Source organism: Temnothorax longispinosus, chromosome 4 (genome assembly GCF_030848805.1).
Source record: "Temnothorax longispinosus isolate EJ_2023e chromosome 4, Tlon_JGU_v1, whole genome shotgun sequence".
Lineage (NCBI taxonomy): Eukaryota > Metazoa > Arthropoda > Insecta > Hymenoptera > Formicidae > Temnothorax > Temnothorax longispinosus.
This window is the reverse complement of record NC_092361.1, coordinates 4,957,394-4,977,261: the sequence shown is the minus strand read 5'-3', so window position 1 is coordinate 4,977,261 and position 19,868 is coordinate 4,957,394. Positions and strand designations below refer to the sequence as shown.

At 48.1% G+C, this 19,868-nt stretch overlaps 1 protein-coding gene across 1 annotated transcript; it reads left to right on the top strand.

Annotated features, from left to right (window-relative positions):
- The first annotated feature begins 1,327 nt into the window (after nucleotides 1-1,327).
- On the top strand, nucleotides 1,328-19,458 carry LOC139812462 (MAP kinase-interacting serine/threonine-protein kinase 1). The gene is made up of 5 exons (XM_071777310.1): nucleotides 1,328-2,496; nucleotides 9,619-9,753; nucleotides 13,146-13,502; nucleotides 13,755-14,325; nucleotides 14,422-19,458. Exons 1-5 carry the CDS (start codon nucleotides 2,442-2,444, stop codon nucleotides 14,873-14,875), a joined length of 1,572 nt encoding a protein of 523 aa, XP_071633411.1. The 5' UTR covers nucleotides 1,328-2,441; the 3' UTR covers nucleotides 14,876-19,458.
- The last annotated feature ends 410 nt before the right edge of the window (nucleotides 19,459-19,868 follow it).

The following is a 19,868-nucleotide window of genomic DNA, read 5'->3' as shown; positions in this document are numbered from 1 at the left end:
CGCATTCACGTGCGCGTCGCTCCGCGTTCGACCATCTTCTCACCTCCCTCCCCGGAATCCCTCGTTCATTTCTATGCGCGGCGCTTCCCTCGCTTCCCCCCCCCCCCACCCAATTACCCTTGCGATCTCGCCTGACTGACGCGGCTGCGCGATACGCGCGGACCGCGGCGTACGTGACCGGAGAACCAGATGCGCGCGCATCGCAACGCCGCCGAAAACAAGCAGCGGAACGTGAGGCGCTGGCGACCGGCGTCGTCCGTCCGCCGTCCTTGTCCGAAATGTCCGATAATTTCGACCGCGCCGGTTCCTTCCTCGGCCTCGTCGCGGACGCCGAGGAACAAGGGCGAACGGCGACGGACGTCCTCCTCGCGAGGGAAGGAAAGAGACTCGATCTCCTTCCTTTTTTTTCTCTCTCTCTATTCAGGGGCCGGACGACGGCGTACGGCGTAGAAAACTCCGCCGCTCCCGTGTTACTACGCGCAAAATGGCGCGCCGGAGCCGGCGAGCCGGAGCGAGCGGAGCGAAGTCAGCGGCTCTCACACGCGCGCGCGACTTCACACGCCCGTTCGAGATTGTTCGAGAAGCGGCTCGCGCGTCACGACGCGGCTTCGAAGCGGAAATACCGCTGTCGCGAATTGCAGGACGATCGAAACTCGCGAGTCGCGAGGCAAATACGATGCGATCGATTAGAGTTTTCCCTCTCGCTCCCCTCCCCTTCTTGACACCTGCCGCGCGAATTCTATTTGGCGTTACACGCTCCATCAGTACGCGCCCGTTAATGAGATAAGACAGAAGCGCTAATCGCGTTCTCCGTCCCTTCCTCCGTCGCCGAGACGAACGTCATTGAAGCGGCAGGAGGACAAAAAAAAAACAAGTAACGCGCATAAATAGCCACGAGCGACGTTAATGACGTTTTACAATAGGCAAAAATGAAAAATCACGCGATCCGCGATAATAAACGTGGGCGCGCGAAATGTCAACCGCGCTCGCGTCAATCTCGAGATAAGTATTTGCTGCCGAAATTCGCGTCGTGGATTGAGCGAGAACTCTATATAGCTAAACGAGCGTCGCCGTTTGCGTCATCCGTCCTCCCGGAGTGCCCCGGAGTCCGCGGAGTGCGGAGTCCGGGAGCCGTCGCCTGAGAACCACGTTGCCTACGTGACTCGCAGGGCGTCGACGGAGCCTCGTGATTCGCCGGCCGACGGTGGCGAGAGAAAGAGGGAGAGAGACGGAGCGAGAAAGAGCGAGGAGGCCGCGGGCGCGGACTCGTTGGCGCGGGACGGGCGCGGCGCGGCGGGTCGCCGAGTGTTAGTAAGCAAGCGCGGCCATCTTGTCGAGCTCAGTCGGAAACCAACTGCCGAGCAGTGAGGGACGGTGATGTGAAAGAGAGGCCAGATGTGTTAGACCGGTGGGTTTTTAATGCGCTTCCGAGCCCGATTGCCGCTACGTGCGAGAGGCTGTGCGATAGCGACGACGGAGCCACGACGACCATCGCGGGGCTTTCGCGTGCGAAAACGCCCGGCGTATCCGGTTAAAAACCTTCAGCCGGGTGGGAGCTGCGGAGGAGCGGGGCGGAGAGGCGGAGGCGGCGGCGGCGACGAGGGAGGAAGAGGAGGCGGAGGTGGCAGTAGTAGCAGCAGCAGTGAAGAGCAGGTCGCGGAGAAGGTTCTGGCGAGAGGCTGACAGCGAGAGCTCGTAGCTTCTCATCGACGGAAGGGCTTGGCTGCTTGGTTGCGAGAGGAGGAAGACAAACCGGCGAATAAGATCGACGCCGAGGGCGAGAAAGGAAGAGAGAGCGTGAGAGAGAAAGAGAGAGAGAGTGAGTGAGAGCGGGAGGAGTAAAAAAAGAACCCAGCGCGGAGGATGACCGACCGAGAGAAAGTGCAGTGTCAAAGTCTGTGATAGTATTTATTCAAAAACAACAACATCGTTATCAGGAGCACCTGGTGGACGTGTCATCTTCGTGAGAAAGGAGGACGAGCAACCGCGCGGAGGCGAGATATACATATATATATATAGAGGGAGAGAGCGAGAGAGAAAGAAAGGGATAAGCTTTATATATTTATTTACATCTGTGATATCGACGCTGATATACATCGACCTTCTTCGCGAGAAAAAAAAAGGGACGAAGAGGAGCAGAGAGAGAGAGAGAGAGAGGCGAGTGACGTCCAGAGAGAGCAGGAGGGAGAGAGAGAGAGAAACGTTATAATCACTCCGAAGAAAGATTATATCAGTATCTTAGTGGATAGGGTTTTTTGTATATACGACTGACTCTTTTTTATAATTATTGCTATCGGTGCGAGTTGCGAGAGAACGGAGAACGCGCGCTCGGACCGGACGGATCTCTCGGTGACCAGCGGTGAGCGGTGAGCCAGAAGATTCTCCGATCTTTCTCCGGACGATCGTTCGTGTGGGACGGCGAGAGGGACGCGAGAGGAAACATGGTGGAGAAGATTCTGGAGGAGAGAGAGGACGGCACTCAGGAGGCCGGACGAGGTGAGTCGAGTCCCCATCTTATTATTATATTTCTTAACGACGGAATTTAGAGACACGGCCAGTGTCTCGCGCGCCAAATGTACGCTTCTAAATTTTCCTGCGAAAAGTTCGGATTCCCGATTCAAGTATTTGTATAAGATTTAATTCGAAGAAGACGATCTTGTTGCCCGTCGAGAAGCCACTCTCTTTTCCGATCCACTCCGGTCGACATCTCGATGACCCCGTTGAGAAAAAGGACCCCCGGATTCTGCTCGTCGCAGGGGGGGGGGGAATCTGTCCGCTAAAGAATCACGGGACTATTTCGCATGTGATATTGACGGTTGTTTTGCCGAACCGGCTAACTGCGGAGTCGGCGACGGCGGCGGCGACGGCGGCCATTTTCGCCGGTCGATGCGTAACGACCCGGTAACGGGTGCCGGGGCGAACGCTCTTTCGCGATTTGCGTTTTCACCGTTGTCACGGGGCGAAACGGGGAGGAGAGGAGGGGGGGGGCGATTGACGGGGTTTCACGCTTCACGCTCGAGTCGTCGACAGGAAGGAGAGAAGCGCCGCGGAGAAGACGAGAATGCCGGACGGACAGACGCGTCGCGCTCGCTTGGCAATTCGTTTTTCGTCGCGGAAAATTCGCGCCGCGAATACCGAATCGGCCGTGGCGTGTGGGAGGAGCGAGAGCGACGGAGAGAACTTTCTAGAAGCCCGGCACCCGAGCGTCGCGCGGCCCGGCAATTAAACGATGGATCGGTCTGTTTCTCATGCGCGTATATGTATATGACCGATCAATTTTCTTACGCTTGTGTTTGTAATATGCTATTAGATGGCCTGTTCGTTTTCGCTGCACTTCTGAACTAGTGCAATAAGTTAGAATGAAAGAAAGTATATTTGTTTCATTCTAACTTATTGCACTAGTTCAGAAGTGCAGCGAAAACGAACAGGCCAAGAGAGTTTGTCTGGATAGACCGGCGGCTCGTTCCGCGGCCATCTCCGGCGAGAAACCCGACGAAAACAGACGGGCAGCGATTCAACGTGTCCAGCGATTTAAAACTTCGACGGAAGTCCGACGGAACTCGCGCAAGCCACGGGGACAGGTTTCATCACGCCGCGTGACGAATCGCGACACGTATAACAAACGGGCTTCTATTTGAAGCTTATCGACGAGTATTTATCGCAACGAGGATTCGCACATGTACGTCGATTTTTAGCGGTCGTTTCCGCTCCGATTGAGATTCTACGCGTCTCGATGCAGCTGTCATTGACTTTGTCGTCAACAAAAACGATATACCAAGGCTGCGTTCCGATATTCCCTGATACCAGGAGGAGTCTGAGAGTCTACCAGCGTACGTGACGTAAATTATAGATTTTCAGTCCTGGCAGAGAATATCGGAACGCAGCCCGAGTAGAGGTTTATTTACATTTCACACCGTTTATCGTTTAACGTCACGAGATCAACGATACGCGTTCGCTTCTGTTTACGCGAACCCCTTTCCCGTGAATTTCCTTCTTCCGTCAGTTTGTCGATCGAGCGAGAGCCGGCCGCTAATTATACCGCGGCCGAGTCGCTTCGTTATACGTCTAAAAGTGGAAACCTGGGAAAAAACCCCGAGGCTGGCGCCACGTCCGAATTATGCAACTCCCCGCATCGGCAGCATAATAAAGCAAGACGCGCGCGGTTAGCGTCCGAAATAACAGGGATGACGAAACAAACGCGTTTCGCATAATCATCTCGGCAAATCTTCAGCCGCCTCCTCCTCCTCGCCCGCCCGTTCATTGACGCGGTCGGTCCGTTAACGGTGCACGTGCGCATATTACATATCAGTAATCGTAATCATCGCGCATCCGCAAATTCTCCTTATCCAAGCGAAAAAGGAGGAAAAAGAAAATGAATGACGAGGAAATAGGATCGGGGGTATAAATACGAGACCGCCGAATTCTTTATTTCCGTCCGCGTCTGCGATATAGCGCTATTTCGCCAAGCTTGCAGATCGAATCTCGCTGAATCTAATCCCGTTTGACGCGACGATTTTGCGCCAATGTATTCCGCGAACTCGGCGAGTATTTTGGGGCGGCGGGAGAGAAACTCCGCGACGCACCGAGCATTTTGCAACGTCGCTTCCGACGCGCGACGCGGCGCGTCGTTGGCACGACGGATTTTCGGGAGGAGGATAGAGAGGGGTTGGGGGGAGAGGGGGGGACAAGTGGGTTAGTCGGTATATGAGGTTTCGAGAGAGAGAGAGAGAAGGGGGGGTTTCGGGGTTCTCGGCACCGGCACGGGTTCGTGCGACGCGAAGGGAGAACGCGAGTCGGTTATAGGGCGACCCAAACAAAGAACGAAGGGAGGAAGGGTCCCGGGGCCGCGCATGTCAACTCGGCGCGCTTTTAAAGGGAAACGCGCACGATACCTACGTGGAACAAAAGAGTCCCGGCATTTATCCGCGATTTTATACGGCCGTTTTTCCCGTTCGATCGCCGAACCGAAGCGAGAAGCGACGCGACGCGCAAGCCGGACGCGAGAAAGCGGGTTCGGCGATGAATAAAGAGAGGACCGAGGAACACGTTATCGTGAAGGGACGCGTGCGTGAAGGAACGCGAGATGAGTAAGACGGACAAAGGCGAGGGACGGGCGACCAAATAAATATACCCGTTGACTCCGCGGACAGAAGCGCGACAAGTTGCGACTAGTGCAGCCGCGATTTGACGAGTTTAACGAAACGGGATCTCTCTCTGTCCTCTTGGACTCGCTTCCACATATCGCGGACGGGTCGCCCGCGGACAATTACGGAAAGATCTTAAGCCGGGTCTACATATTATCGAGCAGAACCGCGAGCCGAACTTCGCCGCGAACCGATCATGCGTCCACACATTATCGAGCCGAACTTTGTTCGGCTCGATAACGTCGGTTCGCGGCGAAGTTCGGCTCGCGGTTCGGCTCCGATAATGTGGACCCGGCTTTAGGATCTGAAACGGACGAGTGTTATCCGGCGGATAAACGAAAAACCTTGGAGGTGCGCGCCGCGATTCCTTCCGTTCCTCCGCGTCACATATGTGCAGCCTCACGTAACGATAACAACTGGAAAAACGGGAGTCACGCTCCGGCACGTCGCGTGATTGCTCCCCTTTCCGCCTGACCTTTTAATTAGGCGACGACGTTCGCGTACGAGCGACTATACACATCGCTTTTGCTCGGCTTTAATTTATGCGATCGTTAATGACACGCTATTGCGTCTATTGTATTATACAGAGACACGTCACCTTCCTCCAGAGTTCTCGGTTGACCCCGAAATGACTTCATTGTGACTCGATATTTCGAACAAAGCTTTCGAGTGGCCTCTGAGACAATTTAAAGTAAACAGAAACTATTTTCTATCGCTTACTCGTTTGTTCAGGACGGCCTAGTTTACATTTTCGGTAAGTGGCTTGCGCTTCTCGTGCCCGTTTGCTTTTTCAATCTGATAGATTACGAAGCTCTTTGATTTATTGGCGTTTTGCACCGATGTTTCTCTCGTGCGATTTACGTAAGAAGAATTACCCCCGTGACGATTCTTTCGCGTAATCAGCAGCGCCCGCACGCGCGCGCGGGCGCTCGCGGATAGAACACTATCGTACGTGCATATCTCGCGTAAGATGGCGGCGTTCCTTTTCTGTGCCAGTCATTGAACTCGTAGTGTCGGTCGTTGTGCGGCGTCGGTGGCGACCGGCGAGGCAATACGAAAATACATTCGCTGCGCCCACCGAAATTATGATCGCGCGTGAAAATATACGAGCGGGCCACAACGTGTTGAAATTTAACAACTGATACGAGATCGGACGAAAGGGTCCTTCGAAAAGGTGTCGATTTTCCGAAGAAAAAGATAAAGAGAAAGACAAAACGGAGCTTGACGCGTGGCAATTTTCGGAGACAGAGCGACGCGAAGCTCCCGCGGCGATTCGCTTATTTTTGGATAATCGTGAAACCCGAGTCTACCCGAGGCTCTTGACGTTTTGTTAACTAATTGTCTCCGCGCGACGAGACACTTTCCGAGTTAACACTCGAGTCGACCGAGTCTCCTAGAAACGTGACGATTAAAACGAGTTCTCGCCGCGATTAGGTGACTCTTCGTTTCGCCACGCCGAGCCCGAGCCTGGCCTGAACTATATTTGTCATCGATTAACGCAGTCATTGGTCGCGTGAGTTAAATATAAACTCGCGTGCGCCCGCGATCGAATCGCCTCGAGCGACACACGGCAATTTGCAAGCTGTCTCGTGGTTCCAATTCGATGACGCTTCTCCGCTTTGTCGCATCTCGACATTCTCGACTCGATCGCGATCCCCGCGAAAAATCTCGGGAGTCAGTCTCATCAAAGACAATGAGAGAGAGGAGTCGACCGGCCTACAGTTACGCGACTATTCGTTCCCGATCCGGCTCTGATTTCTCCTCGACCCACACGCGAACGGCCCGTAAACGTGTCCGTTCATTCTCGAAGGAGTGGCACGGAGTCGGTTCCCCTCGCGCACGCCGGTTACTTTGTTATTCATCGCTGTGGTGTATCGCGAGCGCGTCGTCGCCGGCGACGTCCTCGCCCACGCGCGCATCTCTCTTCCGCGTCGACCGAAAGACCTCGTCTCGCGGTTTACCGCCGCGATTTTGCCGACCGCGTCATCTCGACCGTCGTCGTATTGTCACGCTTCTTAAAGAGGTCGATTGAAATTGTTCGAAGGAGACTTGGCCGCTCGTTAAACGTGCTTGACTGACTCTCTGAAATTTCTCATAATTCTTAATCCTTTGCGATCCAAACCGTTTCGCAAACGAGCGAGGATCAAGTATTTCGTACTTTGTTCAATCAACTGGTTTAATGTAAATCAAGGAATTTTTGCTATTTGGAGACTAAAAATTTATGGACACTCTAAAAATAGTTTGCCGATTATAATCGCGCGTGCAGATTTAAATGCAAAAAATTATGCGAAATATGTTATAGCAATAACGAGTCCAATTAGGATGTAGAACTGCAAAGGGTCCTACTTCGTAGTCTAATTAAAATACGTATTTACCAATTTCTGTCCCTTCGTAATCGACTAACATATGCCTTTGTACTCTTAAAAGATCAAAGCGATGAAAGTCTCATATTGACAATATGCTCATTAATGTGCTCATTATGTATTACATTTAATATTTATTATAATATGCTTATTATATCATTACATATATAATAAATTTATTATACATATGTATAATAAACAATGTAACTTGCGCGCGATTAAGTCGATGGACCTTTTATTAGCGTGAACAATTTATTTTAGTCTGCGAAAGTGTATTCGAGCTCGGCGGAGACAACGATCGCGGAAACATCGCGGGAGATACCTACAGCGTGACCCCCTCCCCCTCCCCCCCGCCTCGGCCGGCGATATACATCTCGCGTAAATACCTGCTGCCGTCGTATATCTCTCGTTAACACGCGGATCGTGAATCGCGTACCGGTCTCTCCCGGAGCTGCGCCTTCGCGAGTGAACTTTCCCAGCAGAGCGGAGAGAAACAGAGAGGGAAACGCCGAACTGCCGGCGGCGGCACGACGCGACGGCTCGTATCGGCGACCAACACGGTCCCATTTTTAGCGGCTGAATTAGAAAGTGGCGAGGACAGAGAGAACCTACCTACGGTGTGTATACGTGGTAGGACCAAGCTGCGCGAAATCAAACCGCCGCTCGTTGTCGCGACGCCGACGTTGTATAGGCTTTAAAAAGCGGATTTCACTTCCGAGAAATTTTTTACTCCGGACTTAATCAACCGTCGCACGATTGTTAGACGTCGAAGATCGATCGTTTGTACAACACGTTGTCGCTTGTAAAGTAAAGAGATCGATGGCCGTCTGGTCTGAATCTCACGAGTGCTCCGGCCCATCGGATTATTCCGGAGCGTGTACACGTGTCCGAAACACGCAACGGAGAACCTACCAGAGGTTTCGAGAAGCTACCATTGTTGTGTCGAAGGGAGGAAGCGTACGAGGGGGAATTATTCCCGTCTTCATTTACCCCCGGCTAAATCGATTGCGCGTATACGCTTCCCCCATCCCCGCCGGGCACAAAAGTTCGCGGTCCTCCTCTATAATCGCGGCACCCCTGTAGAACCCCGGGACTTTCCCCTTCTCTGTCCGGCGTGTTTTATTACACGGGGGGGAAAGTATCCCGGGCAGGATATTCGGCCCAGGAAGGGACGGCGAAACGCAGCAATTTTCAGTAATATTTCTCTCCCGCTTAATTATTATCCCATCATTTTTTTACGATCCACCTTACCCACGATTTTTGGGTCTCCAGTTTCCATTGAGCGACGCGTAGACCGAATTTTACGATCGGCATTGTAAGAACGTTGAAGGCGTAATTTTATGACGCGTTGGAAATAGCCGGGTGACACGTCGGGTGATAATTATAACGATGCGCGGACATTTTAAACCTTCGACTAATGAGAGTATGGTTATTCATAAAGGCGACGTATCCCGATGAATGCAAAGGTTTATCCCCCTAGTTACGCGGCGCGGGAATCTTTTTTCGTAACAGTTCTTTTTTTTTAACTGCAGGAAAAATTTTCGTTGTTTATTTATGGCGATGGGTCAAACTATATATGCATCCGGCGACGAAAATTATCACTGGTGGTAACGGGCGGGAAACTCGAGGAGAGAGGATGACTAACGGCGGCGGCGTCGCGCGATGATAGCGAGAACGTCGATAAGCTCGCAATAATAAACGGCGATAACGCGAAACGCGCGGGGTCCGCGTTACGTGTGGTAGGCCACGAGCTACTTTATCCGCAAATAAACACGCTCGTTGCGCAACTGCGTCTTCAGTACCTCGTTTTACGCCCGTACCATGCATATTCACGTTGAAAAATTACTTTGCTGTTATTTTTAGATATCGCGCGCGGCGCCTTTGTCTCGTTCATTCGGGTCAGAGTCTTCGTTCACGTTAATCGCGTGAAAAATAACTGAGCTAGGCTAACAGGAGATTCCAAGATTCTACGATGTGTTCGCGAAATATGAATTTATATGGAATATGTCCATTTAAAGCCCATGTCGCGGAAAAGACGCGTCGACGAGAGACGCGCCGGATCAATCAACGAATTTTGCGACCTCGGATTAACAAAGGACTATTTATTTCAGGCGATGGCACCTGCCGGGACGTAGCCTCGACGGGGGAGTCCATGAGCGCGGTGCAGGCCCGTCAGGAGGAGGCGAGACGCAAGAGGCGCAGGAAGAGACGCTCCGGCTCCTCCGTGGTGTCCTCCTGCTTCCAAGGTAAATTCGCACAGATCGACGCCAAGTACGAGTGAGAGGGTGCGAGAGAACGTTTTGACGTTGTCCGCGAAGAGATTCGTGCGACCGTTTCCGGATCCTATCCGCGAGAGAGAGAGAGAGACGGGAGAGAGAAAGAAACAGTGATGAAGGAGGGAGAGGGAGGAGGTGCGAGCGGAAGTCGGGGTAGAACCGGCGGCCGTGGCTCGATCTTTCGATGCGAGGCCGGATCGCGCGAGCACCCCGCGCGGCTCTCTCTCTCTCTTTCTATCTTGCACCGGTGACTTGCAGTCCTCCTTCGTAGGTATGTGTGACCTTGCACAAGTTCGAAACGCTCGAGGAACTCGCGCGCGGGGCGACGGTAATCGATCGCGCGCAGGCGGCCTGGAATTTTGCTTGCCGTTTGTTTATAAACACCGGAAGTTCGCTCCGACCCCCTCCCGCCGCGCGCCGGTATATTCCCGAGGCCGGGTACCTCGGAGAATAGACCGGAGTAAAACAATGGTCCAGGCTCTTCCCCTTTTTCCTCTCTCTTTCTCCGGGAGAGCCTTGGACAGATTACTTATCTGTTTAACGAGTCTATTATGTCCCGTTGATGTAATCGGACGAAGAAACGTCGGTATTTATAGTCTCTCGCGAGACTTGCGCGAGATGCGCTTTTTTTTTTACGCCCCTAAGCTAGTAAACTGGTTGACGCGCGAAGAACGCGGGATCGGAATTAATCCGGAGTTGCGCAGCTGGCAAATACGGTTATTCGGCCACGGAGTCGCTCGCTCGATCGATACGACGCGCGGCCCACAGAGAGCCACGAATTCGTCGTACGTGTTTTCGGTAGGAGAAGCGTCGGTTTAGCACGACTCTCGAGGACGATTCGCATTTTAGCGTTTTGCAATTTGTAAATAATTATGTTTTGTAATTATTCATGAGCGATTGTTTGCGAACAAATTGATCAATATTGATATATATTTTGATATAGGCGGAATAATTAATCTTCTTAACCAACTGATTGAATAATTGATTATTATTGAAGAAGAGATAAAAAATTGTGACGTATTCCTTATCGTATATTCCTTTTAATCTCATTCGATCATTAGCGTGGATAATATTACGAAAAGTTTCGATAAATATGTTTGATATATATATAAAATATAAACGATTGGATAAATAATGATAAATGAAACCGGACTGTTATGATATATAATCAGTTAGAGATAAGAACATCATTTGTGATTCGGACTGAATCTTGGTAGCCTAATAATAATATTGTATGAATTTTGTATATACTTCTATATATATACTTTTAATAAAAAATGAAAAAATAAAAGTTGCATGAATATTTTTTTAAATAAAATGTATTGTACGAAAATAACGTTGTTAAAAAATAATTTGGGAAAGTTTGTAATAAAGACAAGTGTATGTTTGTAATTTGATATATTTACAATTCAGTAATTCAATGAATGTTAAGAATTTCAATCACACTGCAACGTCACAAAAAATACTGATCTCGTTTTAAATAAACGTGGAGAATCAAGTTCGCAATCTTGGCCGGTTGCGTCATTGCATGTGATCGATTCGCGAGCTCGGCTCGGTTCGAGAAGCTTCCACTCCGCTCTAAGACCGTATATACCATACGATTAAAGTCGATGGAACGCTCTGTCGAGGAGAGTCCGCCTTGTTTATAAAATTGTCGTCGCGAGTATATATCTGCCGGCGAATCGCCTGAAAATTATCAAGAGACATATTCCTCGAGGACACCTCGTCCGTGTCGTTATCGAGCGACCGGCGACCCTTCGCGCGCGACATTATTTTTCCCTCGGTCGCTAACTGCGAGTGGGTCGATGATCGCGCAATTTTCGAGTCGCTATTTTCGACCGGGCCGCCGTTAAAATTGGCGCAGAACGGCGTAAAGACGTGGAGGCATATTATCGGCCTCTGGTTGCTAGGCGCTGAGCGACGCTGCCATGCGCGGCGTATCCTGACGTATAATATCGGAGCGAAAGGTGGGACGGGCGGCGAGGGACGTTGGGGGAGGAAGCGGTGGGCAAACGGAGACGCGGTATAACGTCAGGCGCTCCAACGCGGTAGGGATGGACCGAGGGAGAGACGCGCGAGCGGACGCGCTCGGCGAGGATGAAAAGGAGGAAAGGAGCCGGCGGCATAGCCTGGCGCGCGGACTTCCGAGAGAGAGGGAAAATTCGGTGTATGTGCGTCGTAGTTCCACGCTACGATCTCGGCCACCCCCTCTCGACCTTGACATTGGCTTGGCCGTTAGAGCAGGAGCGCGCACACACACATTGCACACCGCTCGCGCGTTCCAGGTCCAAGCCTCGGTTTAAACCGAAGATAATTGGGCCTTTCGAGCGTAACAAGCAACCGCGATCAAACGCGATACGCGGATGCTCGGCGTCGAAAAGGTCGGGACGATTGGAACGTTTTTCCTTCAATGACTCTCGGAGAGTCCGAGAGATACCAAATATTCCGCGATATCCGACGCGGCAAGATTAATAATGAAATTTGTCTTGCAGGGGACTCCAGCTGGCGTGAGCCTGCTCCATTCTTGCCGCCCGGAAACCGAACTGAAAGAAAAAGGCGTCTCCGGCCGTTTCGACGCCGATCGCGTCGCGGAGGAAAGCGTCTCTAACGCGCGGCTCTCGAGAGCTCCGATCGATTCGTTCTCGATGTTAGGTCCCCTCTCGTCTTTGCAATGACAACGCGATACGGTACGACGTAATCATCAATCGCGTGTTCGTAGAGAGCGACGCGCAATTCCATGCCGAATGAGTATCGCGGCGGTGTCGCATTGATTCATCGCGGTGAATCCGTGTCCGCACGCGGATTCAAGACGTTGCGATGTCTTTTGCTACGATGAGTCTGAAAGTTTCGCAACTTTTTTTTTCACGCGATTATACGTTCGATTCCAGAATACCTTAACATTGCCATAAATATCTGAGCGCTAAGCTAGATGTTTGTGCATCGTGACTCGAAACTACGTCTGACGGCCATCTGTAAATGTTTGAACGCGTAAAAGATCAAGCGTAAGAATAAAAGATTATCGACAAGGATTATGCAATAAAAAATTAACCAGTAAAAACATGGTTTTGAATCTTTTTAGTCGTGAGACGCGATAAAATATATTTCCATCCTACTCGGAAGGGCTTAGCTCGAGGAACAAAGCATTCGTACGGCCTACTATACTTGCAATAGTACAGCGGATGTGTGAAATGTATGAGAATATGTAAGATGTACAAAATCAGAAGCATCGAGCGCTTTTGTGAGTTTTTCATTTTCAACTCTTTTCTTCTGTCAAAGAGAGTATGTGTGGGCATATCGATTAAATTGTCAAACAATCGAGGAAGCGACGAGTGCGTAAGGAAAAACTTATGTTGTTGTTACAGAACTGTACAAATTGACCGGAGAAGTTCTTGGAGAGGGTGCTTACGCCTCGGTCCAGACCTGTACGTCCCTCTACACGGACCTCGAGTACGCCGTGAAGATCATTGACAAGATTCCCGGGCACGCGCGTGCCAGGGTGTTTAAGGAAGTCGAAACGTTCCACCATTGCCAGGGCCACCCGAACATCATACAGCTGATCGAGTTCTTCGAGGACGAGGAGAAGTTCTATCTTGTGTTTGAGAAGATCAACGGTGGCCAGCTGTTGAACAGGATTCAGGAACGAATTCACTTCACCGAGAGAGAGGCGAGCCAGATCGTCAAAGAGATTGCGAGTGCGCTCGATTTTCTTCATAAGAAAGGTAATTTCGACGAGATGAAGTAATGGCATTGAATTCATATAAATCGATAAGAATCTCTGGGATACGTATAGCTTATTATTCCCGAAATAGATTACAAATTGCCTCGTGCTTTTTTATTTAAAATCTTTAACTCTCCAATCAACCTCTCATAATAGGCATCGGGACCGTTCTCACACGAAATCACGTGTCACTCGACAAGAACTGTTAGGAATTGATCACAATATTTATATTTTTGTATCGTTGTATGTTCAGGTATTGCTCATAGAGATCTCAAGCCCGAGAACCTCTTGTGCGTGTTCCCGGACAAGTTGACGCCGATCAAGGTGTGCGACTTCGATCTTGGATCAGGTATCAAGTTCAACAACTCGCTGTCTAGTCCTGTGGCAACGCCGCAACTTTTGACACCAGTGGGCAGCGCCGAGTTTATGGCGCCGGAAGTGGTCGAGGCTTTCATCGGCGAGGCCAATTATTACGACAAACGATGCGATCTCTGGAGTCTTGGCGTTATTACGTACATTCTCCTCTGCGGTTATCCGCCTTTCTATGGGAACTGCGGCACCGATTGCGGTTGGGGCAGGGGAGAGAATTGTCAGTCCTGTCAAGAGTTGCTTTTCACCAGTATTCAGGAAGGCAGATACGAGTTTCCCGACAAGGAGTGGAGATGCATCTCCGAGGACGCGAAAGATTTGATCAGAGGCTTGCTCGTTAAGGAAGCCCACCAGAGGCTCAGCGCCGATAGTATTTTGAAACATCCCTGGATTAATCCCGGGCCGACTTCCGTCGAAACTGGTGATCGATCACTCACCACGCCTCATATCATAAGGTGGGTATTTACTTGTTATCTCTTTTACGTTTTTTTTTATTTATCTTTTAATCGCTTCATTATCGCATATAACGCGCTCGTTACGTTTATCTCCAGGAGGAACAACTCCGCTAGAGAACTCTCAGCGTTCGCTGAGTCCGCAATGGCTGTGAATCGCGTGGTACTTCAGCATTTCTCTCTAAATCTCGAGGAGCTGGCGGAGAATCGGGAGCCCAGACTGTCCACATCGTCGACCGACGACGACAATCATCCGTACGGTCACATATCCGACTCCAGCAGCGAGCTGTCCGAGAACAGCAAGCACCTGACGACGCATTCTTCCAGCGAATTCGACGGCATGCGGCCAAAATCTTGCTCCGTGCACTCCAGCGTCGATTTGAATGACTCCAAGATCATCGGGAAGAATCGCGTCATCGGTAAGGACTCGCAAAATTGGTTCGGGCTATCACCGCCAACCGAGAGTCGTCTGATGCAGCGCCGTTTGAAGGCACGCTCAGACCTGCTCGAACGTCAGACCAGCAAAGCGGTTATTGCGTCTCCGAGTGGCTGAGAGGTCGCTGTAGAACCGATCACTTTTTCTCGCTACAGTATCACTTGTCTCTTGTAGCTACGTGAAAACGCGAACGATGTACAATACCTTTTCCAATGGCTTAGGAAGCTAACGTAGCATAAGTCGAGTCTCTGATTCTGCGCGGATAATGAGAACAGGCTCAATAATTTACGATAGTGACGACAGCGATAATAATCGAAAAGTATTCGCCGCGAAAAGTAATCGAACAGAATATCGTCGTTATCTTCTTTTTTTCTGAACAGTTCTAAGCTTCTTTTGTTTTAAACTTTCCTTTCAACAGGCACTTGGATGGCAACCAGATTGTTTTTATTTCCAATATAAAATCTCTTCGCTTTTCGAATTTATTTCAAATTAATTGGTAACGCAATAGTTATGACTTTAAATAATATAACTATTAAAATTATGTATGAAGAAAAATATGTAAAATATATATATAAAATAAGGGATTTATATAGAGATTTTTGTTTAGAATATAAATCTTAATCGTAATATAATAATAATACTAATGATAATAATAATGTATGCGCTACAAACGCATTGAAGTGTACCGCGGTACACGAGGACGATATTTATCATAATTGGAACAAGGAGGAAGATAATTATACCACAGTTTGACTTAAATCATCGACGTTGCGCTACGCGCGTGAGTAATTCCTTTCTCGTGTTTCTTGGAAATAAAAGCAAATCTGATTTCATCGAATGCTGTTATCCGCGCTGCGTGTGATCCGTTATTCACACAGTCATACGTTGCATATTGTACAGAGATAGCTACACAACACGCTCATCGAACATTATCATCCCGCAGATATACATACCGAATATACATTCGAATATTTCGTTTATTCACACGTCGACATTGTGTTGTGCAAGTAAATCAACATTGTGGATAAGCATCCCGAATGATGATTCGGGAATAGCACGTTACTGCGTCAACTGACGTTGACGGTGGTTTTATTCTTTCGCTACGTAGTAGTGTGTACGTTAAGACACATGCGCGCGTGCGTGTGTAGGACAGATTAAAAAAAAGGAAGGAGAAAAAAGGAAAGTAAAGACCCTCGTGATCGTGATAGTTCGTGCGCCTTTGAACGCACGAATGTCCTATTACGTAAATATTATTTTTATTTTTTTGTTTGCTAAATTTTCTTTAAATTAAAAAAAAAGAAAAAAAAAGAAAAAGATCAACAGACGCAACCGACGTAAGGCGAAAAAATGTTCCTTTTACTGCTTTTTTTTTGATATATTGTTTCATGTATGTTCGAGCCATAATAATATATTCTCGAATCGGAGAGTAAACGGGGTGAGCGTATCTCGGCCCACAGGTGCAGATTAGTTTGCTCATATTAGATTTATAGAAACGCGATAGATCGTAAGGCGGCAAAAGATTTCAAAGCAACATTTGAATATAAAGTTACGCGAAAGTGGATCAAAAAAAGAGCTAGCTCGTTTAAAATTTTTCAGTTGTTAAATTACGGGATATCGTTTATTGATTTACGTGTTAAATATTTTTGTAGAGTTTTATCGCAAAACATTGTTTATACAAAAAATTGTTTTAACGCCAGCCCACCCACGATAATGCTTTATAATACCTTCGTACAAATTATTTGTCTTTTCTATAACTTCGTTCTATTATCATGCACTACGAAACAGTTTGGTTCGAATAGAAATAAACTCGGTCACTTCTTACTTTATCGTGTGTTTTAAATTTAAAAAAAAAAAGAAAAAAAGATACAAAGAAAGAATTTCTTTCATTCACGTCTTGATGCGGTGGACAGATTTTACTCAGGGCAGCTGGGAGACCGCTGCGCACGGTATTCTATACTCGTACAATTTGATGAAAGCGGTGAAGATGGGGAGAGAATGTGAAGAAGCTATCTGTAAGATTTACAAAGTGCAGTCCCTCCAGAATTAACAACGGGGTTATTGGCATTCGCTCTAGGATTTCGAGATCTTCCTTGTAGAAACGTGTAACTTTGGAGGGCTGCGAGTGTAACATGCGTTTATACATTGTAATTGCATCATTGGAGAAACTTTCTTAGAAAGTCATTCGCTTGCTGTAGGATATACGGCGGATATGGCTTTTGTCAACCTCTGTCTTCTTTGTACTTTGTAAGGTAAAGATTTAGAGTTTATAGCGCGCGTGGATGAGATTATATATATGAGAACCCGTGTAAATAAAAAAAAGAAGCTACGATGTGTAGAGATACGGAAAGCAATATATAATGCGAGCTCTCTTGAGAGGAAATATTGGAAGATTAATATATTTATCGGCCTCTTTGCGCAAGGCTAAACAACTTTTTACGTTGTTCCTTAATCAGCTGTAACACGAAATTATATTTCTACCATAAAAAAAGCTCATTTTTTTCGCTTGTCTTTCTTAATTTGTCCTTGCGCGAAGTTCCATACGATATAACCCACGTTTACACATTTAAGCAATTAAGTGTACCGCTCAGAAAAGCAACAAAATTCTTTATTATCTCTTCTATCGGGTCGTGAAACGAAGGGATTTCTTGTGTCGATCGTGCGTTTCGGTAAAGTATCAATATAGATTCGAATGTGTAAATGAATGCCCTTTCTTTTTTTTTTTTTAAGAAAAAGAATATATAATATAAGAGGATATGAAAGTGAAGGTGCGTGAAGAAGGTGCCGCGTAAGGAAAAAAATATAAAAGGAAAAGAAGAAAAAAATATACAAATGGCCATAATACACAGATCTGTAAGCGTAACGAATTTAAGATTGTATAATAAAGAGCGAGTATAGATGTACGTGTGCATGCGCGCGTGTGTGTGTGTGTGTGTGTGTGTGCGTGCGTGCGTGCGTGCGTGCGTGCGTGTGGGTGCGCGTGTGTTTGGAAGCATGAAGAGGAGGAAGCATGCGGAAGAAATTAATTATTAGCCTTTAAGAGAAAAACCCAACACCTTATCGTAAGTTTGTAGCGTAAGTTTGTACCGCTGAGTCATACCGACCGATTATCAGATCGTTGTTTATTTTTATCCTTTTACACGCATCTCTCCACCTTGTACTATCCTGCGAGCGGATCGTCCGAATAAACTTTCGTTTACCCGGTTTCACGAGAGTTTGGTACGGTCAACGTAATTGTTTCGATCGCCGAAGATTGGAATTGTGATAACGCTTCATGTGCAGTGGCTGGACCATAACGTTGAATCATATCGGTATAGCGCAGCGGTCGACTGTACATGTAAAACATGCAGAAACATTATCATTCTCATTTTTCTTCCCTTGTAGTACACGGTAAGCGTTGTAAGTCTTTTTGCCGAGTGGCGAGTTTAACGAAAGAGGAATGTAAGGGTGGGAGAGACGTTGGTGTGTGTGTATGTTTCTTTCGCGTCGTGCCAACGCCGTGGCGCGCGGGTGATTTTACGAGGAACGAGTCACGATGCGAGGAGAGAGAAGGAGAGAGCGAGAAAATTTCGTTACACTTTTTTTACAAAAAAAAAAAAAGCGCGAAAAAAAATAATTGTCACGTGTCATATACATTTTAAGTGGTACGCATCCCGTTCCTCTCATCTTCTACCCGCACACTCTTCGTCGGGACTTGTCCCGTCGTGAAAATCCGCTTGTCGAGGTAGTATATCCGCGCGGTTGACACATATCTTCGAAAAGGAAGGATGCGCATCTTCCTTTTTACGAGCGAAAAAAAATAAAAGAGATATTGTCAAGCACAGGCTGTGTTCGAAATCACGTCACCGGCGGTCTTTTGGTTTCGTCGAAACGTTTCTGTTCTGTTAGAGAGGAGGAGGGGGCTATACAATAAGAGTGTGCGGGCGACTCGACAAGAGCTGATTTTCCATCAACTTTTCTTATTCTTGTAATCGTAGTAGGTATATCGATCGAAGGTGGGACAGAGTAAGAGAAAACTGGAGAATGTAAATAAGATTTATCTCGTAGCTATAGTGCCTATATCCTAAAAAAAAAGAGCTAGATCGATAGGTAGTGTTCCCCGGTTTTCATCCTACCAATCTTCCTTCCCCATTCGCCCTTTCCCCGCAAAACGCAACGCACGTCCCTCACATTTCCACGGCCTCCCGAGGAGTCCCTCGTCCGTCCCCCCTCTCCCCTTCCTCGAAATCGAAACATTCCTCTCCGAATCGACCTCCAGCCGAGCCCTTGCGAACCCTTCTCCTGCCCTCTCCTCTTCCTCCTCCCATCCCTGCGTCACAATTCCTATTTCCACGCGTCCCAAAAAAATTGTTATAAAACGAGAAAAATGGCCAAAAAATATTTTTTATTTTTCATACCCACTTGTATGTAGAACATATACGATATATTTTTTTGACACGGTTGAGGAAACGGAGCTTGATTGCGAAGAAAGAAGGGAGCCGGCCGTATCGCATTCCCCAGGATCGTTCTTTCCAGATTCCGATTGAAAATGTCCGGGATGCGACGTCGGGGGATGCGATGGCCTCTCTTTCATTCCTTGCGTTTGGTGCGATATCTTACTGCTTAGTATTAGAAGTTTTGTAAAACCGAAGTCGTTCTTCAGTTTTGTGAGAGTGAGAGAGTAAGAGAGAAATAAAGAGAGAGAGAGAGAGAGAGAAAAAAAACGTTCGAGAACAAGGGCTGAAGTCCGCTTAACAACGTGCTCACGTACAATTTTCAAAACTGTACTACGCAAAAATATTCGGCACGCTTTCTTTTTCTTAAAGGAAAGAGTATCAAACACCAAGATGTCTTTCCTTTTACCGCGAGATGTAAATCACACGAATCATTTAATTTGAATTTGGAACGCTTGTCGTTTTGTCGACATCGTCTCTTTTGATAAGTAATCCGCGAATGAGCGATATTATCGGATTCTGGGGGAAAAAAATACAAAGAAAATATATATCGTGAGCACGGAGGCGCTAATTTCTCGTACGTACTTTTATCCGTATTTTAAGTGGCGCGCGTTAGTAGCCTAGCGCGAGAAAACATGTAAATGTTGAGACTGGATTACGAACGTACAAAAATACCTTAT

What these genes read in the sequence shown, in the direction of transcription:
- LOC139812462 (XM_071777310.1), top strand. Translation starts at nt 2,442, where the DNA reads ATGGTGGAGAAGATTCTGGAGGAGAGAGAGGACGGCACTCAGGAGGCC. An exon ending in CACTCAGGAGGCCGGACGAG is followed by an intron (nt 2,497 to 9,618) that starts GTGAGTCGAGTC and finishes TATTTATTTCAG; the next exon opens with GCGATGGCACCTGCCGGGAC. An exon ending in CGATTTTCTTCATAAGAAAG is followed by an intron (nt 13,503 to 13,754) that starts GTAATTTCGACG and finishes TTGTATGTTCAG; the next exon opens with GTATTGCTCATAGAGATCTC.